This window comes from Capra hircus, chromosome 1 (assembly GCF_001704415.2).
Source record: "Capra hircus breed San Clemente chromosome 1, ASM170441v1, whole genome shotgun sequence".
Classification (NCBI taxonomy): Eukaryota; Metazoa; Chordata; class Mammalia; order Artiodactyla; family Bovidae; genus Capra; species Capra hircus.
The window spans coordinates 52,641,464-52,667,738 of record NC_030808.1 but is presented as its reverse complement, the minus strand read 5'-3'; the positions used below and the strand labels follow the sequence as shown (position 1 = coordinate 52,667,738).

Here is a 26,275-nt window from a genome sequence, read left to right as displayed (position 1 = left end):
AAATGCTTGCAAATGTTAAAAGGGAAACCACAAAAATGAGGTGCTTAGATACTTGAGAAAGGAGCCCAAGTTATCTCAAAGAGAAAATCATCAAACCTAGGTAGGTTGCTTTGGATCGTCTCTCCCAGGACAGGCCTCCTCATGCCCCACCATCAAAACATATCCTGGTCAGATTCCCAAGGCAGAGGTGGTCACCCAGGTGGCCTCTCATTCACCTGACTTAAGCTATTCCATTTTCTTCACAAACTACCTTAAGCACATGATGTCAGCAGTTCCCACAATAAAACAGAGCATCATTGATCTCCACCTCTGAAGGTTAGGGACAGTCCTCCCCAGTCATTCTTCAGCTTTAGGGGGGTTGGTGGATCTCAGGGACAGCTGACAGCCTTATTTAGCCAACCAGCTGCTCTGTGATACACAATGTCCCGAATGCTCAAAGTCTGATGGATGATTCTTTTGTATCCACAGAAGCAGCAGTTGGAGGAGAATCCATCAGTCCCTTTGGTAGCCTCAGGGTGTCAAAGCTGTCATTCAAATCATTACCATCATAATTATTAACCATTGTTTTAGTAAGATATCTGCCAGGCAATTGTTTTTTCTTTCTTTCATTCTTTTTTTAATCATTAAAAAACAATCAAATTTCACTGGAGCAATGCTTGCCTCAAGTCACATCTACACGTTTATTAAAACCCCTTCTGTTTGCCTAGTTCAACAAGAAGTCTTGGAGAAGGGAATACTTAATATACCCTCTCTGATTGTAAAAAATGGATAATGCTGTGGGGAAGAGATTTACACCCACACACACACACAAACAATCAAAGGGAAAGTTATGCAGTATATATAATACAATGCCACAGAAGGTCAGAGAGTGGTAATTTTATTTCCTGGATTTTATTACTAAGGGGATGCAATGAAAGAGACACCATGGGTAGAGGATTTGGAGGACTGGAATATTGTGGTGGGAAGATTTTTTGTTTTCCACCAGATGAGTGAAAAACAACCAAGGGAGCAGTGGATATTGAGAAATGGAATACTTCCAACCATGTTGGTACATAAGGATGTCACAATCTTCAGCGATTGCACCCATCCAGTGTGAGCAGGTGAGCCCTAAGGGAACTTAGGTAGAAGAATACCTGCTATCTAGCAGCCAGCATAATAGCCAAACTCTGTTATGAGCCCTGGGGAAAGAAAGCTCAAGAGCGAAAACACAGGATGCTGGCCAGGTAGCTGAGATACCTATAAAAGGAATGATTTCAGTGAGCCCAGACTCTTGCATCTTCCCATACACAGTTGTTACGGTTTAGTCACTAAGTTGTGTCTGACTCTTTGCTACCTAACCCCACGGACTGCAGCCCAGCAGGTTCTTCTGTCCATGGAATTTCCCAGGCAAGGATACTGGGAACCAGTTGCCATTTCCTTCTCCAGGGGATCCTCCCCACCCACTGATTAAAACCGCAGATTGCACCCCCGTTTCCTGCACTGGTAGGAAAATTGTTTACCTCTGAACCACCAGGGAAGTCCCTTCCATACATAGAAAAGTACTAAATTTCTTAACTTGGGATATCTGGGTTTCTTTAATTAACAATAACCTTCTCATGTTCAGATTACCTGCCCTTTGTTGTAAAGCTTCTATGTAACCTGGCTCCTCCCCCCTTACCTTTTTGGAGCAGTTCTCTCAGGGTTATTTGAGAGGTTCCCTCCCCGGCTTACCTTCTAAAAATTCTGCTGAATAAAACCTAATGCTCAACATTTAGATTGCATGTAATTTTTAAGTTGATAATATGCATGCCAATACAGTAGTCACGAAGCATGACTTTTCAGCAAGCATTTTCATCATTTAGGGTAAATGTTAAAGGGAGTTCTAAAAGGGAATTTGCTTCTGTATAAATGATGTGGTCTGTGTGATTCAGAGAGCTAATCAAAGAACTTGTCCACACTGTGGCTTGGAGACATACTTTGAACCCATTTTTTAAGCAAGGTAAACTCAAACAGCATAGAAGAGGGACCACTGCGAGGGAACTAACCAGGCCCAATGACTTTGCAGGAAGGGGGATCGTGGATACTTCTGCTAACCGTTGCGACCACCCCTGATGGTTGCTAGGGTTTCAGCATCAGGACTTAGAAACTGAACAACAAAGTGTTCACCACCACGAATGGAATTTGAGTAATCCCTTTCAAAGGCTGAAAACACAGCATAACTAGGCGAGAAAAAGAACGGAGGATCTGAGAGCGGCCGGGAAAACCAAAGCAGACGGGACGCGGTGAACCCCGGGAGGGCCCGGCAGCCCACGAACAGCGAGTGCAAGTTCCCAGAGGACACGCGACCGCCTGCGACCTGTCCTAGGCGTGGTCCCTCCGGGCTCGCTGCCGGCGGGGGAAGCGTTGAGATGCCCCCACGCGGTGTGCGCTCCCACTGCAGGCGGCCGAGCTCTGGGGGAAATGGTGAGGAGTGAGAAGTGTGGAGCCGCGGAGGTCCCATCGCGCGGGAGGACGTTGGATGAAGGGAGAGGCGAGCCACTGTGGGGTCCAGAGGGAAGTGGGCTCCGAGGGAGCGCCTCGGAGCAGCGCCTGGGGAGGGGGTTCCTGAAGCGTGAGGCTGGGCGTGAACGCAGGAGAGGACCAGTGGAGATAAGACAGGGGGTCCCCAGGGAGGTAAAAGGGAACAGCAGACAGGGACAGATGCAGTGAGGTCCCCGGTGAGCGGGAGAACACACACTCAGCCTCCAGCGGGTAGCGGGGGCGGTGTGCGGACATTGACGTGAGAGGAGGCGGCCAGGGGCCGCGGGGCGTGACCGGGAAGCCCCGCGCGCGCCACCGCCAGGGAGCAGGCGGGAGCGGGAACTAGAAGCTGCGAGTCTGGAGGGCGCGGCGTCAACAGCCACCGAGGCGGGGCGGAGGGGAGGCCGAGTGCGCGTGCGCGGCCCGCGCGGGCGTCGGAAGGGGGGGCGTCGGGAGCGCGCGCGCGCGCGCGGCCAGGCAGCCTGGGCAGCGGGTCCTGCCTGTGACAGGAGGTGGCGGCGGGTCCTCTCTGTGTCTGCTGCGGCGCCTGCTCTAGACGCCTGCGGCGGCTGCGGCGACCCAGCGGCGGGCGCGGAGATGTGGCCCCTGGTAGTGGTTCTGCTGCTGGCCTCGGTGCGCTGCGGTGAGTGGTCACTAGCTCTTGGTTCTACAGCTTGTGTCTCGGCGCCCCCGCGGGTGTGTGGGCTGCTCCCGGCTGGCCCGGCGGCTCCCTGGAGAGGGTGGCCGGGGCGCGGGACGAGCGGGCCCTTGCACGGGTGCAAGGCCCCGGGTGCAGACGCGGGAGGGCCCAGCGGGTAATCGGCACCCCGTTCCTTTCTTCCTTTCCTTCCTCTTCCTCTTCCCCCTGGGTGAGAGCGGGGCACATCTTCCCCTGTTTGCCACCACCGAGGAAGACTCCAACCGTGCACCTCGCGCAAAAATTAGCTCTGGAGAGAAGGGGCGCGATCGGAGGCGAGGGGTTGGCAGCTGTTAGGGTACCCCTCTTTCGTACCCCTGTCCCTCCCCGTGCTTTAAACGTTTTGGGGGTTGAAGGAAGGAGAGTAGGAGGGCCCCAGCCTCTTGTGATGCAAGTACGCATTTTGGCAAAGTCTGCTAGAAGGGGTTTCCTCGGTTTGCCCTACCACACGAACATAGGAGTTAAGAGGACGTAAAGGACACAATTAAGTTTCATTTACAACCCAGCGTTTAATCAGAAGATTCTCTGGCTGTTTTTTTCTTTCTTTCTTTTTTTTAACCCTAGAAATATAGCTTACTGGGTGGAAACTACCCCCACGCCCCACCACCATCAGCCACTTCAATACAGTCTACATTGCGCGTTCAAGTTTTCCTACGTTATTTAGGGGAACCGTTTTAAAAGTAATCCAGATTTCGCTTCAAGTATGAAGATAGTAACCTCTAGTCGAAACACATTTGCGGTAGAGTGGGATTTGGTGTCTTTCAACGCCAAAGGCGTTTTGGCCCCCCAAGCTTTTGGAATCCATTTCGCTGTTTTAGAACGTGTGCTTCGCCTGTAAAAACTGAGGAAGGAATAGGAATTTTCGAGGCTCTATAGTGCCTGTCACACTTCACATCTATACATTCTGTTGTGAACTTTTTGTAAAATTCAGAATTGAGTTAGAATAGTAGTATCAAGCAGTTGTTACATTTAATTCTGGAATGCTAGATTAATTAGATTTTAAATGGGTTATTAGCCTCCCTCTACCATTTGTGAAGGCTTGTGACTTCAAGCTGTTTACAAAATGCCCTTATGTCCCGACTTAGCTCCTTTCCCCCTCTGTGAAATCTCCTGGGATGTTGGAGCTCTTAATAATCAATCTCTGTTATCTAAAGGGTTGATACTAGGTAGGGTAGTGTTTTCTGTTATCATCCTTAACATCTTGTTGCCCGTTACCATCATAGCTCAGATAATACTGCTTTCAGAAACCTGTTGTATGATCGGAAAGCCCTATACTGAACCCGGTTATGAATTTGTAATAAAATATTACTAAATCAGACCGGTGGTCTCAAAGCTAGTTTGAAGCATAAAAAAATGTGAATCATGCACTGTTTTAAAAACAAGGGTCCTATTTTCAAGTAGATTAGAAAGAACTGCTCAAATGGTACTTTTGAGGATAGAAATGGTTAGGCCTCCTTTAGGAATAGGTATGATCACGTATGATTAGCATTTATTTACATACAGTATTAATATGCTTAAGTCCCTACAGAGTCTTAGAATTCAGAATTTATGGTCTTTTATTGTACTTAGTTAATAATGACCTAAAAAAAAGGCCAAAACAGAGATATTATACATTTGAGTTGTTAAGTGTTGAATATAAAACAGGAAGGGATAGTGTTTGTCATAAGCTATAATGTATTTTTGTGCATGTGTGTTTAATATGTAGTTTTAAAAGAGCATGTAGGAAGAAATGTTGTTTCAGAACACAAAGTAGTTGTAAACCCAAGTATTTGCAAGGCTGAATTTAGATTCTCGAATGAGTAAGGAAGTCATGGATTTGTACGTTTATTTGTACTCAGGTTTGATTTTGCTTTCAGTTTCATTTATAAATGATTGGTGGTCAAAGGCTATTTCCTGGTAGCCTCTACAGATTCAGTTGATCTTTATAGTAAAGAAAGTTATCCAAAATGCCCATTCCTTTTAATTACAGGCAAAATACAGTTTTCTGTATTGATTTACAAGATGCAGAATGAATTATTACTATTCTCCTTTCCTCCTCCCTCCCCCATATGTCCAATTATACGTTGTTTGAAAGTACATCATCAGTTTCAGTGATATTCACTAACTGGTAAATAAAAGGTTACTCAGATAATGACACTGATAAGAACTGTCTTTTCAGTAACTGAATGATTTTTCTTTATTTAAAGTGAGTTTTTAGAATCACGGGTACACATGATTTTAAAGCATTTTTATTGTCTAAGTCTAGTAGTAATTTAGCTGGCTTAAACAAAAATGTTTTCTTTTCTCCTAACAGATATATTATTTTGAACCACAATTTGCCATTTTAAGGAAGTAAACGCCTCTTTAAATGTACTTATTTCCGGGGCCGCCCAGCAGTCTAGAGGCAGGGTGCTAAACCATTGCACTAAATGCCTACTATTAGGACACTTTCTCGTGCTGTCATCTGTATTTTGGCAGATGTTTTATGTTTGCCACTGAGTTGTTAGTGAAGATTTGAAAGGCCAGGTTCTAAAGTAGAGAAATAGGTGGTTTCCCCAAAATTGATAAACATTGTAAATCCAAAATGCATTATTAAAACTAAGTTTGCATTCCTTAATATTAAGTCAACTCTAGCCAGAATAGGCGTCATTTTTTTAATACATTCATCTTCTTTTAGAGACATAGTTTTCATGTAACCATTTTACCCTCTTTTAGCTTATTTTGCTGCCATACCTTTTTATACAAGATAAAAATTTCTGTAGTTTTGTATCTTGTAGCTCAGCCTAATATAATGCACTCTTGGGCTGTGATAAAGCAAATTTCACTCTGTGTACTAGTGCTGATATTTCTTCTATGATAAAAGAACAAGCATGATAGTGTAGGATCAGTTTTGCTAAACACATTGTAGTACTAAAGTGAAAAAAAGTATAGAGCACTCAGGAAATTTGATTGTGGTATACCTAGACTAAGACAGTAGAATCTGGATTTTCATTCTCTGTGGTTACATGGAGTTGAAACAGGAATTAGAAGCTGCTCTGAATATTTTATTCCATCTCCATGGTGTGTGTGCCCAGTTGTTCATTTGTGTCCTACTTTCTGCGACCCTATGGACTGTCGTCTACCAGGCTCCTCCATCCATGGGATTTTTCAGGCAGGGATACTGGAGTGGATTGCTATTTCCTCCTCCAGGGTATTTTCTGGACCCAGGGATTGAACCTTCATCTCCTGCGTCTTCTGCATTGCAGGCCCATTACTTAACACTGAGCCATCAGAATCTGTTCAATCCCAGGGTTTGAGATTTAAATTAGGATTTAAATTAAGTGCGTATTTGAACTTAATGGCTCAAATGGTAAAGAATCTGCCTGCAATGTGGGAGACCTGGGTTCAATCGCTGGTTTGGGAAGATCTCCTGGAGAAGGGAAGGGCAGTCCCCTCCGGTATTCTTGCCTGGAGAATTACATGGACAGAGGGGCCTGGTGGGCTACAGTCCATGGGATTGCAAAAAGTCAGACACGACTGAGCGACTAACACACAGACACACACACACACACACACACACACACACACACACACACACAAGGGATTGGGTAAGTGCAGGGGCTGTCAACATTGCTTATTCTATTTCAAGTAAGTATGAAGGCCTTCTGGGGCATACAGACAAATTTCAGACTGTGTGCCTCTTAATAACTTAAAGTGTAGTTTATAAAGAGAAGGGATTTTTTGTTTTTATACCTCAGTAGTACTTAATATATTTTAAGTGCTTGAAAAGGCTATAATTGTGGATGTTACTGCCTTTAAACTGCCCTGGGCCTTATAACTCTAAGTTGACTACTTCTGTTCTTATAGGGACCATTTAAAACCCCAGTGGGAGATCAGTTTGAGTCAGAACTAAACACCTGTGAACACCTGCCTTTTTACCGGCCTTTTTTGGTCTCTGTTGAGGAGAGATCTGACTAAATCCTTGCCTTTGACCCTAATTTTAACCTGATTCAGTTTGAGACTGCAGTTCTTCATACCAGAACCCAAGCCTGATGGCAGAAATTAAATGGATTCATTTCTAGCAGGTATCTTGACTCATGGGCTTTGCTTCATTTACCTTAGTGACTGCTGGGGCTTCTTATCCCATTCCTGATCATCCATCCTGAACAAATAATTAACTTCCTACTCTGCTGCAGAAAATAGTGATGTGTGGTGTGGACTCTTTCAACTTCCCACCCACCATTACTAAACTTGTCTATAATATCTTAGGCAACATTCATTTCATTCTCCTCCTTCACCCAGTGTCAGAACTGTTCCTATTCACCTTTCCAAGGAAAGACCCCCCTGTCTACAAGTCTTTCACTTCCACCATCTTGGAGACCAGCCTAATCACCTTAATCCTTCAGTCTTGTACCTTAGATCTTTCCTTCTTCATTGATTCCTTCATCTTAGTTTGAAGACATGCTCAAGTTTGACTGCATATTAAAAACAAACAAGAAGAGCGGTTCCACGCTCTTTCCATTGTTGCCTTCTTTCTCTGCTCTCTTGTGTGTGTTACTCACTCAGTTGTGTCCGACTCTGCAACCCCACGGACAATAGCCCACCAGGCTCCTCTGTCCATGGGATTCTCCAGGCAAGAATACTGGAGTAGGTTGCCATTCCCTTCTCCAGGGGATCTTCCTGATCTAGGGATTGAACCTGGGTCTCCCACATTGCAGGCAGATTCTTTACCATCTGAGCCAGCAAGGAGGCCCACAAAAGTGAAAGTGAAAGTCGTTCATTCCTGTCCGACTCTTTGCGACTCCATGGACTGTTTAGTGGGTAGCCTTTCCCTTCTCCAGGGCATCTTCCCAACCCTGGTCTCCTGCATTGCAGGCAGATTCTTTACCAGCTGAGCCACGAAGGAAGCCTGCTTTCTTATTCTGCCAAATTTATTCATAGAGAATCACTGCCTCTTCTTTCTCCCCTCCCCTTCACTTCCCAAATGCAGTCTGACTCCAGTCCCTCGTCTGCTGACATCACTGCAGATAAAGAAGCTAAGAATGAAAATTTAAATCTAGAGGTATTTTTTTTTTACTCATCCTGCTTAACATCTATTTTATCCATAGTTAAGACCCTTCCATTGTGTCTGCAGTGGTGTTCTTTGCCCCCTCACCTACTTCACCTCTTTTCTCACATCCTTAGTTTGTTCCTCTTTAACTGTTTGGTCCATAAATATTGATATTCCCCACCATTTTATTCTCTGGTACCTGCTCTGTTTGCAAGGACTCTCTGAGTGATCTTGTTTATGCTCACAGTTTCAGTTACCAGCTATATTCTTGGTAATTCCCAAGTCTCTGTAGCTCAGACCTTTCTTCTTAAATCCACGTTGACATATCCTGGGATCTACTGGACATCTCCATTTCAGTGTGCCACTGGTACTTTTAATACTCAGCCTATTGAATATTGAAAGAATATTTACTGCTGAATCTCTTAAGTATCTTTGAGAGACAGACAGTGCACTAAGTCGTGTCCGACTCTTGTGACCCCCGCATGGACTATAGCCTGCCAGGCTCCTCTGTCTATGGGATTCTCCAGACAAGAACGCTGGAGTGGGTTGCCATTTCCTTCTCCTTTACTAGTACTAGTACTAAGTCGCTTCAGTCATGTCCGACCCTGTGCGACCCCAGAGACAGCAGTCCACCAGGCTCCGCCGTTCCTGGGATTCTCCAGGCAAGAACACTGGAGTGGGTTGCCATTTCCTTCTCCAATGCATGAAAGTGAAAAGTGAAAGTGAAGTCGCTCAGTCGTCTCCGACTTCCAGCGACCCCATGGACTGTAGCCCACCAGGCTCCTCCGTCCATGGGATCCTCCAGGCAAGAGTACTGGAGTGGGGTGCCATTGCCTTCTCCTTCTTCTCCTTTACTCTATAGTTAATCCACAATCTAACTGGTTATACATACTATTTTAGTTAATAACTGTAATTCTTCTTGCTTCTCCTTTACCTCTCACATCTGACTTACGTCCGTATGCTTTTTTCATTCTTTCACTATTACTTTTGGCCTTCTCTTCACTTGTCATTTTCCTGGATTATTGCAGCCATCTCTTAATGAATCTCCTTTCCCAAAGCTCTTCCTGTCCTTAATTCACCCTTCATACTGCTGTGTTATTATTATTTTTTTAATGTAATTAAGTCTGAGTGGTTTGTCATTACTTAGGTTATCAGCTCCAGACTTCCCACAATGACATTCAAGGAAGCCTTTACAATAAGTCCTAATCATCTTTTCCAGCCCCTTTTCCTGGAGTTCACTTGAATAATCATTGGCCTTCGGGTATTCTTTCTTTATTCCTCTGAACTTGTTATGGCCTGAAAAGCCCTTCCTTTTCTAGGACACTGCAACTCATCCAGTTTAAACACTGCCCAGTAGGAGGAGCATTCTTAGAGACATCAAGTAATTTTAAAGAAACTGTTCCATCCAATCTGCATCCGACTTGGTTTAGATTTTTCATTAAAATATGTAGCCTCATGATACCATAATCAGGGCTATAGAAGTAAGAAACAGTGGAGGAGTCTCTTGAAATATGGAAGAAGAGTGAATCTTCCCTGATATGATATTTAGATTTTCTTTTCATGGGATTCATACTTTAAATTTTTACACATTCAGGAGGAATGTATTGAGCCCTACTGGCTGGACCCTGAATTAGATGCATAGGATATCAAATGAATGCATTGTCCTTGTGTTTCTCCCTTTTTATCCTAATGGAGAAATCAGTAGAGTAAAACAGTAGTTACAAGATTTGGAACTGAGCGATAGCGCTTGAATGGGGGGAATAGGAGCAGTAAGGAGGGACGAATAGAGTTGAGTAGTAGCAATGACGGGGACAGGATTGAACATCTCAGCTGTGCCTTCAGGAAGAGCCAAAGTTAGTGAATTGTAGCTGCCATTTATTGAACGTTTGCTGTGTAAGTGAAAGGCATTTCAATAGGAACTCCATGTTCATTATCTTGTTAAATCTCAACAAAATCTCTATGAGGTGTACATGATCACTGGTCACATTTTATAGGTGAGGAAACCGAGATACAGAAATTAAGTAACTTGCCTAAGCTTAAACACCTAGCAAGCACTAAGTGTTGAGCCAAGTGTGTGCCCTTACCTGTACCTCCAGTGAAAGGTATGGGCCTCCTTAGGCTGGGTAACAGCTCGTGTGAGTGGGGAAAGGCCTGGAGATGAGAGTACATTTGCATATCCAGGGAATTGCTAGAAGGTCATTATGACTGAAGCTTACTTGGGAAATAAGAGAGTGTAGGAGGTGAGGATGGACAGGATCCTGAAGGACCTGGTTTGTATTCCGTGCTCATGCACTTGAATTTAGCCTGAAAGTGGGGGAAGGGGTGCTGTTAAAGTATATTATGCAAAGGAGTGCACATTTGTGTTTGGAACGGTTATTTTGGGAACTGTGCAAAATGCATGACTGGGATGGGGAAACTTTGAGGCTGAAGGCAGGGAGCTAGTTAGGGGTTGCAGCAATAGTTCAAGGCAGAAATGATGAATGTCTAGTTAATTCATGTAGCAGACATTGGCTTTAGGAACAGTCACGTAGGTTGAGCCTACCCAGAACTCGCCTGGCTGAGGAGAGAGCAGAATCTAGCATGATTCTTAGGTCTAGGTCTGGTTGACTGGTAGATAATAAAAAGTACTTTAGGGAGGTGAGGATTTGGGATGAACGTAGGCAGAAGGTAGATAGTTTTGATCATGTTGACTGAAGTATATCCAAGTGGAAACGCATAGCACATGGGCTGGCTTCCCGAGCTCTGCAGCTAAGGAGAAAGGGGGAACCTAGTTAAATAAAATGTGTGGGTAGTTAAAACCTGGAGTAAGGGAGAATGCTGGAGTGGGGGGGGGGTGGTCAGGGCTGGGTAGGAAGTCCTTAGCAACCTAATGTGTACTGTGAGTCAAGGAGTGGATTTCAGCAAAGCAAGCAAGCTGCGATGAGGTGGAGAAAGCACTAGGAGGAAATTCAGAGATACAGAAGCCAAGAGACAAGAAAGGGGCTCCCCACAGGCTCAAGAACTGTAGAGAAGTCAAGATGGAACCATGTGCATTCCATTTTCACGGGGTGATCGGCGACTTTGGCAAGAGCCATTGCAGTGAAGAAGGCAAGGTGGAGGCCAGGTAGCAGGGATGTAGGAAGTAAGAGATGAAGAAATGCATTTAGATTGTCTTTCTAGATGCTAGGAAAGAGAGAGACAAGTACAAGGGATTTTTTTTTCCCCCCAGTTGGCTAATATTCAAGTATTTAAAAAATTTTTTAAAAAACCTATTGTAAATGAACTTGGGGGATATCAGAGGATGGTAAACAACTAGGGGAAGTCCTTGATATTGATGAGTGTGGAGACAGAAATGGAAACTAGCTCTCAAGTGAAGGAGTTAATTTCTGAAGCAGAGGAAGTGAGGGGAAGAGAGGTGTGGATAGGTGGGGCAGCAGGAGAATGTCTAGGGGGAAGTATTGGAAGCTTCTGGTTTCTTATCTGGAGGACTCAATTTGAAGTAATTAGGAAGGGAGGGCTCCTTTGGAGAGTATTGGATAAGCTCTTACAAAAGGACAGTATTTTCATTGTTGTTCTAAAGGAGAGAAATTTTCCATGGAACATGTGAAAAGGTAAAAGAATGAAGGCCTAAATAAATGAGCAGAGTCTATGATAGTCTTCTGTTTTTCCTGTAGTAGCAACAAACATTTTCCTAGAAGTCTAAAGACTGGTTACTCTTTTGCCCATCCATAGCACTTTGTTCATGTAGGAAAGAAAGCACTTGCGACCTTGGGTTGTAAAAAGTCCCCCAGGCTTCCCTTGTGGCTCAGCTGGTAAAGAATATGCCTGCACTTCGGGAGCCCTCAGTTTAATTCTTGGGTTGGCAGGATCCCCTGGAAAAGGGACCGGCTACCCAGTCCAGTATTCTGGCCTGGAGAATTCCACGGTCTGTATAGTCCATGGGGTCACAAAGAGTGGGACACGACTGAGCGACTTTTACTTTCACTTTCATTAGTCCCCCAGGTGAGAATTCTAAGTTTTTTAAGGATGATTCCTACATTTTTTTTCATTATTGTATACGCACCTCTTGTTAAGTGTTTCAGATCAGATGAGATGGTTTGAACTGGTAGTCTGTATTCACAGAAATTGTAAGGTCCCATATTTTTGGCATTTGATATAAGTTAATTTTCCCATTTCATTTGTTAATTTATCTGTAACTCCAGCATCACGGATGGTTATACTTATCAATTCCTATCTGATTAGACTGCTGTAGGCATTTCTTGATCATTCAGAATTTACTTATTCATGGTAATTATCTATATGATCCTTTATTTGCTCTGTATATTTTAGATTCTTTCTTCACTTTGCTGTTTCATCAGAAGGCAGTAGGCAAAATAGAGAAAAACCAAATCAAATAATTTCACTGCTTAATAGCTGCTTAGTAAATGTTTGTAGAGGGTGAAGTTGTAGTTAACAGCTGATGGAGCAACATTTTTGGATTGTATTTATTAATTGTTAGTGCAAGGGTTATTCAAATTATAGTTGATCTAGGTCAATTTCACTTTGAATTTTACTGACAGCATTTGTTCAACTTAAATTGCTTCAGCTATAAAAATGGCTATATTGATATTACAACAAATACTGCAGTGGAATCAGTGCTTTCTGTATTCTTTAGAAAATCCATTTTCTAAACACAAGTTATAAAGTCACTGAGTGCTTGCTGACCACTTTGTACTCACTTGGAGGCTTCTAAAAAAGTTTGCTGAGGTAACTTAGCTCTTCACTTGTATCTCTTTAATTAACAATTAAATAAAATAATTAAATTATTTAAATGAATAAATAATTAAAATTTAATAATTTTTAGGAGGTATAGTTTGACTCAAACAAATATGAAATGCTCACGTGTCAAAGTTTTTATTTCACACATTAATTAACAAGCAAACCAACAAGACAGTACAGTCATCTTGGTTTTAAATGAGAATTGGAAGGACTTCCCTGGCAGTCCAGTGGCTAAGACTCTGCACTCCCAGTGCAGGGGGCCCAGGTTTAATCTCTGGTCAGGGAACTAGATCCCATATGCCACAACTGAGAATCTGCACACCACAATTAAAGATCCTGCATGCTGTGGCTAAGGACCCAATGTAGCCAAATAACTGTTAATTAAAAAAAAGAGAGAATTGGAAGAGTAGACACATGTACATATAGGCAGTCAGGAATGGTGAAATGAATCTGTGGATAGATACAAAGTTGGCCAGTGTCCTCAGGGCAATAAAATCTTTTTTTTTTTTTTTTGGCCATGCTGTGTGGCATGTAGGATCTTAGTTTCCAATCAGGGATCGAACCCATGCCCCCTGCAGTGAAGCACTGTCTTAACCACTGGACTGCCAGGGAAGTCCCTAAAATGTAGTTTAAAAAAAAATTCCTCTCTTCCAACAGGTCCAAATCAACTGCAGAACAAAGTTTGTTTGTATCTCTATGGATATGAATCATTTGCATTACCATCAGTTTTCTACATCTTACAAAAGTATAAAAACAGCCTAGTCTTGGCAGGAGGCCCAGGCTGCTATAGAGTTATTCCAAAAGGATCTGTCCGATAAGGCCCAGCACCCCATTGAAAGGACTCCCAGTAATCTTTTAGTCCATTTCAAAATCGTTGACCATAGTTTCTGACACTTTCCTTCCTTTCTAGTTCCAGCATCATAACCACTTTCTTCTGTCCGTGTACACTCTATAGTCTCCACCCAGTGCTTATTTCTCAGGGGAAGTAATTCATAACTCCAGTGTTTGAAGAATGCAGTTGGAAGTCCAGGTTTGGCCTGGAGCTTCCTGATATTTAGGTGGCTATAACTGGAGAGAACTGGGGGAAGGTGAGCTGTGGATGACCACAGGGTTGATTTAGACTGCAATTCCCAGAAATAACAGTTTAGACCTGCCAGTCAGAGAAGGTCCAGAGCATTACATTAAGATGCTGGAGTGCCTAGTTTTTATAATATGACCTTACATATTTATAGCACAGTACAGAGCACTTACCAATATGTTTTCTCCATTGATGCCGACCACAATTCTGTGAGGGGCTTCCCAGGTGGTGCTAGTAAAGAACCTTTACTATACACTTTCTCCTTTCCCATGCAGTAAAGAACCTGCATGCCATTGCAGGAGACGCAAGAGATGCAGGTTCGATCCCTGAGTCAGGAAGATCCCCTGGAGAAGGGCGTGGCAACCCACTCCAGGATTCTTGCCTGGAGAATCCTGTGGACATAGGAGCCTGGCAAGCTACAGTCCATAGGGTCACAGAAAGTCAGACATGACTGAAGCAACTTAGCGTGCACAATTCTGTGAAGCAGCCCAGTGTTCATTTTTTGATCATCTTACTTATAGAGAGTAAACCAAGGCATAGAAAGTTAAGCGAATTGCTTAAGGTTGCACCCTGAAAAGTGACAGAGATGGAATTTGTTCTCAGGCTTCTGAACATTGTTCAGTTCATAGTCGATGCTGCAGCCCAGCATTCAATTCAGTGGGCATTTATTGACGAGTAATTATGTTCCTAGAGTAATAATATGCCCTTGATGCCCCTGATAAAGGAAAAATCTTAAAGATGAACAATTAAACCTAAGGTTTTATTTGTATCTGTCAATCCTTTTTTTAAAGGAAACACCAACTCACTGCTTACATGAAAGAAGTGATAAGTGGCTGAAGAATATGGAGGACAACTACAGTTTGTCCACATTTTTGCACATTCCACATGAAAGAAGACCCGTTTCTCAACCTCTCTTTATAAGGCAACAACCAGTAGTTTATACTATTGAAAAGAGTTGATCGGATACATGCTACTTATTAGTAGTATCTGCTCTTGGTTTCAGCTTGCATCTTAGCTTTCTTTTGGGTGGTTTATGGTTTCTAGAAGAAAGGGACACCTGTAATATATATTTGGAAGTTGTTCCTTAGTTTCAGTGAAATGTGGGAGTGGGAAAATGCCATTCAATTGTGTATAATCCTTTATGATACTTGCATACCGAATGTCTGTTGCTGTCTGTATTTTGCAATGGAAAAATAGCTGTAGAGAATTTTTTTTTTTTAATCCTTAGCATTCTAAGGCCTACCATCCTAGTGGAAAGATGAGATGCGATTCATGTGATTTACTTTTTATATATAAGTACAGTAGAGCCTGCTACCTTTTTTTGGAAATGTAACCTAGGGATAGAAATAAACTTCCTATCAGTTAAGCAAGTTCTATTTGGAGAAAGTGTATAGAAGTTGAGACTGAATATATTATTTGGTTTTACTTTCAATTTAAAAATTTTCTCATAGTAAAGTCAGTATTTTTCTTTAAATATCAGAAGACATAAGCTTCAGAGTTTCCAAAGCCAGATACTACATCTGTATGTTCTAACACAGTTGCTGAGTTTATTCCCAGGATTCATGAGAATGTATATTTTGTGTTAGTGGGAATGAATGAAGAAGAGGTACAGTGTTGTCTATCAGCTGAGCACATTAATATTAAAATAATTTGTTCTTTTCACTTCACCCGTCTTCTCTATAGTTGCTTACTTGCTTAAGTGAACAATAGAAGCACTTCTCTTTATCTTAAGAATCTGTAACATACCGAAGATCTCATAGTATTCTGTATGAAATGAAACAACTTTATTTCTCTTTTCCAGGTTCAGCGCAACTAATATTTAATGTAATCAAATCTGTAGAATATACCCTTTGCAATCAAACTGTTGTCATCCCATGTTTTGTTAACAATGTGGAGACGAAGAACATTACTGAATTGTATGTCAGATGGAAATTTAAAGGAGAAAACATTTTCATCTTTGATGGAAGTAAGCGGATGTCCAAGCCCAGCAGTAACTTTTCTAGTGCAAAAATCACACCACCAGAATTACTGCGTGGCATTGCCTCTTTGAAGATGGATAAGAGTGATGCCGTCGTAGGAAACTACACTTGCGAAGTAACGGAATTGAGCAGAGAAGGAGAAACCATCATAGAACTAAAATATCGTGTTGGTAAGACTCCTATAAAGTTTCTCTGTTATTTCTTCTGCAACAACATGATCCTGTTAAAGAAGGGTAAAATGGGGCTAGGAACTTCTCTGAATCAAAAAACATTCTATTAATACTAAATGTTGGAGTGTTTAGCAGCATTAAGATCATGAGTTTTATCTTATTTGCTCTTCTGCTTTTCTCAATAAATCTCCTTTGTTGGTTGATAATTTGTGCATTGTGTGGTCCTCAAACTTTAGGTTTGAGGACTGTGATGTTTGCAGGGAGCAGTTCAGGGATCATCTCCTCGCGGTTCTGTTTGCTGCCATCAGATGTACTCTCTTTCGTGTGATTAATTTTCAAGCCTTTTCCCCAATTATTGCACCTTTTTTTTTAACCTTACACTTTGATCAAGGGTTGCCAAGTCCCAAACATGCTTCCTCTAGAAATAACAGATTAGGAGAAGAATAAGAATGTTAAAAATCATGTTATCATAGCTGATTCCTTGAGATTTCCTGTGCTTAGCCTTGCTCTGGTGTTGTTCCCCCGCCCCAACTTTGGCTAAGATGTGGGAGAGCTAGAGATTCAATTTAATATATTTAAATTCAGCTTTGATTATAGTAGCACTATCCTGCCCTTTCTGAGTTGGTGAGTTGCATAAAGCAGTAACGTTAGCTGAGTAAAAAGTTTTCATTTCTTTCCTATTCCTTGCAGTGCCAGCTAAGTTCTTCAGCCACAAAGAGGTACATTTTGGCTTTCTGTTTTGAAATCTCTATTTAGAATTGCTAGCTATCTTACGGATCTCAGGATTAGACCATACTTTGAGAACCTGCTCTTTTCGTGGACTCAGATCGGTTCCATTGGATCCACTATTTGCCTCTGTTCTTCTTGCATTTACCATTAATAAATGTTTGTTACCACACTGGGAATGAGGTGCTTGGGCTGATAGAATACTTTGACATTGCTTAGTATTAGGAAATCAGCAGATCTGGGTTATATCCCCTATTCTGCAACTTAACTGTTCACCTTTATGCTGTTGAGAAGTTACTTTGCCAAGTCAAGTTACCTCATCTCTTACATGGGGATTAAGAAAGCTTCCTGCCTTTATGTCTTATCTTGACAGTCTAATGAGCACCAAATGAGGTCCCTTGTGTACAAGCACTATGTGAACTGAAGTGCTTTACAGGTGTGAATTGTGTTCTTGGGATGTTTGTTTTATGAAGGATGGTGTCAAGTTGTGAAGCTGGCCTGTGGTTGTGAGAGGGATTCTTGCACCATGAGGAGAGGCTGAGAGATGGCTTAGAGTAGGCTAGGAGAATCTGGAAGGCTTTTCTGCTCAGAAATCTCTCTTACATTGTAACTTGTATTAATTTGTACTAATTTAGGCTGAAGAGCTTTTTTTGTTTTGTTTAAAGTGTACCTTTCAACAGGGGGTCGAATCTGGAATTGCATAATCTAATATCTAGTTGAAATTTTTTCTGAAGGAATGTACAGTTTCATTGGAATGAAAAAACAAGACATAGGGATCAATTGTTTGGTAGTTGTATAGGTCACTGAGAGGTAATCTCAAGATATGAGACTCAAAAGGCCAGGAGATGGAATGAAAATGAATGGGAAAGGAATACCAGCATCTGGAGATAAAGAGAAAGTTTATAATTTTGTGTGTCTGTGATTGTTTTTCTTTATTTTCAAAGTACCCTATAAAAATATGAACTGTGTTTACTTTGGGACCATTAAAATGAGGAAGTATTGTTTCGTTGGAGAGAATGTAGAAAATTCTACCAGAGGTCTCAGACATTTGGCTTTGCACTCATTGTTTATTTTTTGAAATAACTATAGACTCACAGGAAGTTCACAGAAATAAAAGATTCACAAAAATAAAATAGAACAGTGCTGGGTGCTGAGTACTCTTTGCTCAGTTACTCCTAATGCTTAAATCTTGTGTAACGTTAAAAAAAAAACAGAACTGGGATGCTGACAGTGGTACAGTGTATGTATATTTCTTTGTCATTTTGTGATATGTATATTTGTGTAACTACCACTGCAATCAGGATATAACTATTTCATTAGCACAAAGTTCTCCCTCATGCTAACCTGGCAAGTACTAATTTGTTCCCCTTGTCCATAGTTTTGTCATTTTAGCGCTGTTATGTAAATGGAATCATACAGTGTGTAATCTTTTGAGACTGGCTCTTTTCGATCAGCACAGTGCCCTTGAGATCTAACCAAGTTGTTGCCTGCATCAGTTTGTTCTCTCTCTGTGTTTTTTGGCTGAGTAATATTCCATGGTATGGGCATATGACAGCTTGTTTAACTGTTCGCCTGTTTTAGGACGTCTTGAGTGTTTCCAGTTTTTGGCTATTACAGTTGGAGTTGCAGTGAATTAATCATGTAGAGGTTTTCTAGGTGGACACAGTGTTCACCTCTCTGAGTAAGGACAGATTATTTGGCTGTCTGCATGTGTATGCTTAGTTTGTAAGGGAACTGTCGAACTGTTTTCCAGAGTGGTTGGTCCATTTGACATCCCCATCAGCAGCATATGAATGATCCCATTTCTTCACATCCTTGCTAGCATCTGCTGTTGTCATATCATTGTTTTGCATCCATTTTTTACTGGGGGAGGAGGGGGAGAAAAAGAACCTTCTTCCAACAAAAAGTTAATTGGAGCAGGACTGTTACAGTGGAAATACAAATGTATTGTGATAATGGAACTTGCCCATCATATGGACATTGGGGATTTAGGCAATAGAAACCAATTTTTTAGACATAGATGAGGAACTGAAATTGTGTCATAGAGAATTATTATACTTAGTAGAATGTGAACTAAAGGCCATTCTTTGTGCCATTCTTTTAAGTGCAGTATTTTAGAGATACTGTCAAATATATATATAATCTTTTATATAGAGAGGTTTTATATACCTCTGGTGCCTATATATAGTATGGTACCATGGACAGAGCGCAGGACTTGAATTTAGAAAGCTTTTTACATACATTTTTATTTTCTAGTTTAAGAAAATTTGGATAAGAAAGTCAACCTGTCAGGCCCTCTGTTTTTACCCGCTAAATGCGGACCATTTCATCAAAGTCTTGCTCAAAATGTCTTGCTTACTTAACCAGAGATTTACTGAGCAACCACTATGTGCTGGGCAGTATCCTGGGCACAGTGGATTCAGTGATGACTAAGGCATAATCCCTGATTTCAGGGAAGTGATAGTACAGTATCATGGTAAAATAATCTTATATTTATAAGGGCACATACCAACTAGTTTATGTTTATTGTGTCTTTAATTTAAGAACTCTGGGAGTTAGTTATCAGTCTTACTATTTAACACATGCTGGGCAGTGTCCTGGGCACAGTGGATTCAGTGATGACTAAGGCATAATCCTTGATTTCAGGGAAGTGATAGTACAGTACCATGGTAAAATAATCTTACATTTATAAGGGCACATACCAAGTAGTTTATGTTTATTGTGTCTTTAATTTAAGAACTCTGGGAGTTAGTTATCAGTCTTGTTATTTAACACATGAAGTAAGAGAGATTTAGAGTACTTGTTCAAAATCAGTGTCGTAGCCAGGATTTTAACCTAGTTTTGTCTTTCTTTAAAACCAGTATGTTTACTACCACTGTATATGGTTGCTATGAAAACATCTTGTAAACAACCAAATTATTAAATGTAAATAAAAATAGTTATACAATGTGTTATTCTTATCTGTATTTATAGTATAGTGATTCAAAAACTTAGAAGCTTAAATTTTTACTTTTTTCTGAGTAAGCTCTTAGGGTTTTGTTTTAAAAGGTCTATTCAAGTTTAGAAAAGTTGCCATTTCCGTTATTACCAACATGAAATATGTTATGTTCCTAATGTTGACATGAAGGCATTTTGAGACCCTTGTGTTGGTTTTCTAGTGCATGTGCAAACAACCACAAATGCAGCAGCTTTAAACTGCATTCATTTATTAGCTCACCACTTTGTAGATCACAGTTGTGGTCATGGTATAACTAGGTTCTCCATTCAGTCTTATGAGGCTAAAATCAAGAGGTTTGCAGGCTGTGTTCTCATCAGAAGCTCAGGGTCTCATCAGAACCACATGGTTGTGGCAAAATTACTTTCCTTATGGTTGTAGAACTGAGGTCCCTGTTTCTTTGCTAGATGTCTGATGAGGGCTTCTCTTAGTTCCTAGAGGTTGCTCCATTCTTGTTCCAGAACCTCTTGCATATTTAAAGTCAGCTAAGAATAATCTTCTTCTTGTTGATTCCTTTGCACATGTTGGTTTTTTTTTTTTTTTTTTTTTGGCTAGAACAATCCCAGATCCTTTTAAGGTCTTAATTAGGTTTGCCTCCTCTCCCTCAAGAATAATCACTCTTTTTCAAAGTCAGCTGATTGGGGACCTTAGTTTACAGTCAGCACAATCCCTTTTGCCATGTGACACAACATAATCATGGGAATGAAATCCATCATGTTCACAGGCCCATCCCTCCCTTAAGGGGAAGGAGTTAAAAAAAGAAAGGCTTGCAGGGGGCAGGGTTTGGGAACCACCTTAGAATTCTGGCTTTGATTAAATAACTAGGGATTATATCTTAGCCAAGTCAATACATCAAAAAAAACCCTTCACAATCCTAAAGCATCAGTAAAAATGTAGCTTGAATTTTATTGTTAGAAATTTCATTGTGATCTTCTTTTATGGAAATATGTTCTTTGTGCATGGATGTGTACCTTGTATATATTTGAAGGAGTTGTTGTTTAGTCACTAAGTTGCATCCAACTCTTTTGCAACCCCATGGACTGTATAGCCCATGGAATTCTCCAGGCCAGAATACTGGAATGGGTAGCCTTTTCCTTCTCCAGGGGATCTTCCCAACCCAGGGATCAAACCCAGGTCTCCTGCAGTGTAGGTGGATTCTTTACCAGCTGAGCCACAAGGGAGGCCCAAGAATACTGGAGTGGGTAGCCTATCCCTTCTCCAGCGATCTTCCCAACCCAGAAATGGAACCGGAGTCTCCTGCATTGCAGGCAGATTCTTTACCAACTGAGCTATGAAGGAAGCCCTGGAGAGTATGTGATGTTTGGATAAACCCCAGGTGGTTTTGATAAGTTTCAGTTAAGAATCACTTAGTCAATAATGTTATTTATTCATAATCCTACCCCCATCTTTGAAATAGCTCTTACACATATTTCTGCCTAGAGGTGTAGGGTCAGCTGTTAGTCATCTAATCTGTTTCCCCATCTAATTCATGATTTCCTTCTATCACACCCTAAGGAGTTGGTCATTCAGACTTTTTACGTAAATGTTTGACATGAGGAGGCTGTTACTTCCCAAAGGATTTTAGTCTATTATTAGGCAGTTCTAATTCTTCCTAAAGTCAAACTAAAGCTTGCAACCCTACAATTTCTCACTCACTAGGAGGGCTGTGGTATTTCTCACCCAAGTTTCTTCTTCTCTAAGGTAAAAATCCCCAGTTCCTTCAATCATTGCTCTTAGTTTCAGCATCCCCATTCTAGCTACTTTCCTTTCCTCTACCAAGGAAGATTTTAAGTAAATCATTTTTCTCCCCTGTTTGAGGATTTCCAATAACTTTTCATTGCTTGTAGAATAAAATCCAAACTTCCTTAACAAGCTAATAAGACCCAGCATGATGTTAATCCCAGCAAACTCTTCCCGTCTCATTGTGTATCATTAAATTTTAGTCACACTGGCCATCATTTAGTTGCTCAAACTTGCTATTCCCTTTGGTGTATCTTCTCCCCTGTCTGGAAATGGCAGGCTATTTCCAGTCCAAGGTTTGGGGCCAATTCCTCTCCCCAAAGGCCTTTCCTTACTACCCACAGAGTCTTATCCGTCAGCCCCTCCCCCTCCTCAAGTCTATGGCTCCCCCTAGTTTGTTCAATGCTGAATCGCAGATACCTGGAAGAAATTCTATCCATGCCTGCATTCTCAGTTGCTCAGTTGTGTCCAGCTCTTTGTGACAATATGGACTGTAGCCTGGCAGACTCCTCCCTCCATGGGATTTTCCTGGCAAGAATGCTGGAGTGGGTTGCCGTTCCCTTCTCCAGGAGGCCTTCCCAGTCAAGGAACTGAACCGCGTCTCCTTTGTCTCCTGCATTACAGGCAGGTTGCTTACCACTGCACTGCTGGGGAAGCCCACCCTGCCCATGGTGGGCTTTTAATAAATGATTGTGTGATAAATGAAAAACGAGCGGTCAGACCAGGTCAAACATCCTTCTTATTTTCACTGGTAGATTTCTGTTAATGAATGCCAAGAATGTTGAATATCGTTCTGTTGTGTAGGCAGGGAGGCCTGTTATAACATTTCCTTCTCAGCCCATCTTGAACGTGAGATCAAATACTGGCTGTGTCTTGAAAGCAGCAACCACAGGATTTACTGTCAGACCAGAAGTAGGGTATGAGAGAAACCATGGAGTCAAGGATGATTCCAAGGCTTTTAGCTTGAGCAACTGGAGAAATGGGGTCACCACTACTGAAATGGGGAAACTGAGAGGGTAGGTTTGGTGAAGGAGTAGGGGGAACTTGTGTCAGAAGTCAGTTGCTTAATTATCTGGGCCTCAGTTTCCTATATGATAAGGAGGGGTTAATTAATTGTGAGGATTTGGTGAGTTAATGATATACACAACTCAAAACAAAATAATAAAGGAAGTAGAGAAAAATAAGTCAATTAAGAATAATCATTAAATCATAGAGCTTCTACCAAATCCTTTGGGCATTTAAATGTGAAAACCTAGGGATAATTCATAAAGGTTTCTCTTGGTAGGATTTTAGACTGAATTGAAATGGATTTTCCTTGGTAAAGGAAGATGCTCAGTCATTGTTGGAAATTAAGGTATTAATTCAGAAGACATCTGTCTCTTGGTAGAGACCTGCAACCATGAGAGCATCCACCCCTCACCCCAAAAAATCTGTCTTTCATTCACTCACTATTTTTTGACTGTTGGGACCTTCAGCAACAAACCAATTGAGTCTCTGCATGTGTAGGGCAAAATGTTAGATTATGGAAAGCAAATATCTATGAGATAGAGTTTATAACATTATTATATTCTGTGGATTATTAACATCTGCCAGAGCTTAACATTATAAGCTAATGTGGGAAATGCATAGTTAGCATTACTGTATGAAAGCCAAATAGTTTCCTTACATGCTGATAAAGAGGCAGAACAGTGGAAGATTTGAAAGAGTTAATTTTAGAAGAACGTGAGTGCTTGCTTTGGATAAAATTAGCATTTCCCTGTATACAGACAAACTTGGAAACACTTTCAGTGCATTTACTTTGCTTTGTTGTTAGAGAAGAAATTTCACAGGTAAAATTATGGTCTTAAAATTTAATAAGATGCAACTAAACTTAATTTTTTAAAAGGTCTCAACAAACCTTCTTTGAAGACTTAACTTCACAATTTCTTTTATATAGAATGTATCATTTTATAACATCATTCTCTAGATAACTTGTAACACACTTAATTGTTGTTGTCATTCAGTCACCAAGTAGTATCCAATTCTTTGTGATCCCATGGACTGCAGCAGGCCAGGCTTCCCTGTCTTCCACTGTCTCTCAGAGTTTGCTCAAGTTCATGTCCATTGAGTCGGTAATGCTGTCTAACCATCTCATCCTCTGCCATCCTCTTCTTTTGTCTTAATCTTTCCCAGCATCAGGATCTTTTTTAATGGGTCGGCTCTTTGCACACTTAATAGAAGCTTCCTTAGTAGCTTAGTTGGTAAAGAATCCACTACAATGCAGGAGACCCATGTTCAACTCCTGGGTTGGGAAGATCCCCTGGAGAAGGGATAGGCCAACCCACTCCGGTATTCTTGGGCTTCCCTTGTGGCTCAGCTGGTAAAGAATCCGTCTGCAATGCAGGAGACCCATGTTAGACTCCTGGGTCAGGATGATCTGCTGAAGAAGGGATAGGCTAACCCACTTCGGTATTCTTGAGCTTCTTTTGTGGCTCAGCTGGTAAAGAATCCGTCTGCAATGCGGGAGACCTGGGTTTGATCAGTGGGTTGGGAAAATCCCCTGGAGAAGGGAAAGACTACCCACTCCAGTATTCTGGCCTGGAGAATTCCATGGACTGTAGAGTCCATGGGGTTGCAAAGAGTCAGACATGACTGAGTGACTTTCACTTCCCTTCACTTAATACCTAAAGCCCCTTATGTTACTTTACACATAAACAATCATTTGAGGCCTAATTATTCATAAATGCATCTTCTAATCTAGAGTAAGTTTGAGAAAAGTTAGGGCTCATAACTGTCTTGGTTTTAGTCAGAGTAAGGTGAAGGTACCCCAGAGTACAGCTTCCTCACTTTGATACCCTGAATCAGTCTTTACAGAAAGGCGTCACTGTTGGCTTAAGATAAATTCTTGGCAATGACACCTAACAGGTATTCATTGTTGGAGTGCATAATTATAATTGTAGTTAATGTTTACTGAGCACTTGATAAGTGCCAAGGTTTTTTATGTATTAACTTTGTTAAGTCACAATAGTCCAGTGTAACAATGTAACAGTGTAACAGTCCAACAGTAACAGTCTAATAGTCCAACAGTGTAACAGTGTAACAGCCACAACAGTCTAGTATAACAATGTGACAGTGTAATAGTCCAGTGTAACAATGAGGACGCTGAAGAACAAGAGGGGTTAAGACTTTGTTCAAGGTCACAGAGACTGTAAATTAGCATTGAGTTTCAAAGCCAGACACTGTGGCTGTAGAACCTTGTTTTAAATTCCTGTGCCATTATACTTCCTTCTAGAAGTCATAGGTTAGGGAAAATGTGGTGAAAAGCACTTACATAAATAGTTTTCTGTTTCATAAGTAAAATTTGTTGTGTAAGTAAATTATATGTGTAGTTTGTTTATTTTAAAGCTGAACTTTTAGTTCAATTATTTTTATTTTCCATCTCCACAATAATATATATTGTTGACTAATCACAGTTAGGAGTTAAAGTGATTATAGTAAGTGTTAATTGTGATTTTTGTTTTCTTTCTTCCCAGTTTCATGGTTTTCCCCAAATGAAAATATCCTCATTGTTATTTTCCCAGTTTTGGCTATACTTCTGTTCTGGGGACAGTTTGGTATTGTGAGTAAGTATTTATTTCTATTTTTCATTTATGTCTTAGTGGTTAAATTGTTATTTCTGGGAGGCAGTGTTGGCAAAATTTTAATTTAGCCAAACTGTATTAGCAAGTATGATATTATGATAAGTAAGAATGTACAATAAATATTAATATTCTCCTTGAAGTCTATATTGTCCTTCATAGTTTACTTTGGATCACTTTTAATTCCACCAAAGGTCTTCATTTTTTAACTTCTTAAGAATTAACATTGTGAATCCTGAAAATAACAGTACCTTTGACTCAGCTGGTTTTAATGTTTACAGAACATTTATACATATATTATTTTCTTTGGTAAAGATATGGTTACAGGCTACATTGGTGATAAGATAGGATTTTGTAGAAGAAGAAATCAAGGTGGCAGCATATGAACACCCTGAGCTTACAACCTCCCCTGGCACATCAACGTTATAATACAACTGTTTTCAGAGCATCTGTCTCTGAGAATGACCCAAAGACTGATAGACAACATATTCTACAACTGTAAAGAGGAAAACACAACCAGATGAGTAGGAGGGGCAGAGATGTGGTCTGGTCAGAACCCACACTTGGGGTCCTTAAGTGGGAGGAAAATCACAGCAGTGGAGATCCTCCCAGAGGGGTCAAGCTCCACATCTGGCTCCCCATCCTGGAGGTCCTAAACCAAGTATGTGTGTGTGTGTGTGTGCGCGCGCGCACGTGCATGTGTGCACACACACACATGCATTCGGTCATGTCCAACTCTTTGTGACCCCATGGACTGTAGCCCACCAGGCTTCTCTGTCCATAAAACTTTCCAGGCAAGAACAGTGCAGTTCAAGTGCCCAAAGTATCTGACCTTGAATACCGGTGGGACTTAGGTTTGGGAGAACCAGAAGACTGTGGTATACCAAGACTTTGCTCTTAAAGGGTGTGTCCAAAAGCATACTTGCTTCAGGTCCCAGCACAGAGGCAGCACTTGACAGCTGTCTGGGTCAGACCCAGTGACTTTTCATGGAGAGCCTTGCTAGAAGACAATAGGCAGCTGGGATTCCC

At 41.3% G+C, this 26,275-nt stretch overlaps 1 protein-coding gene across 3 annotated transcripts in view; it reads left to right on the top strand.

The window, feature by feature from the left end:
* The window catches only part of CD47 (CD47 molecule), a 61,940-nt gene continuing 38,443 nt past the window's right edge, over positions 2,779-26,275 (top strand). Inside the window, exons 1-3 of one of the 3 annotated variants that reach the window (XM_018063270.1) lie at positions 2,779-3,142; positions 15,821-16,168; positions 25,142-25,231. In XM_018063270.1, the coding sequence (XP_017918759.1) occupies positions 3,097-3,142; positions 15,821-16,168; positions 25,142-25,231 (484 nt within the window). In that variant the 5' untranslated portion in view covers positions 2,779-3,096. The remainder of the gene's footprint in view (positions 3,143-15,820; positions 16,169-25,141; positions 25,232-26,275) is intronic. The other 2 variants (XM_018063189.1, XM_018063239.1) reach the window with 2 other exon arrangements.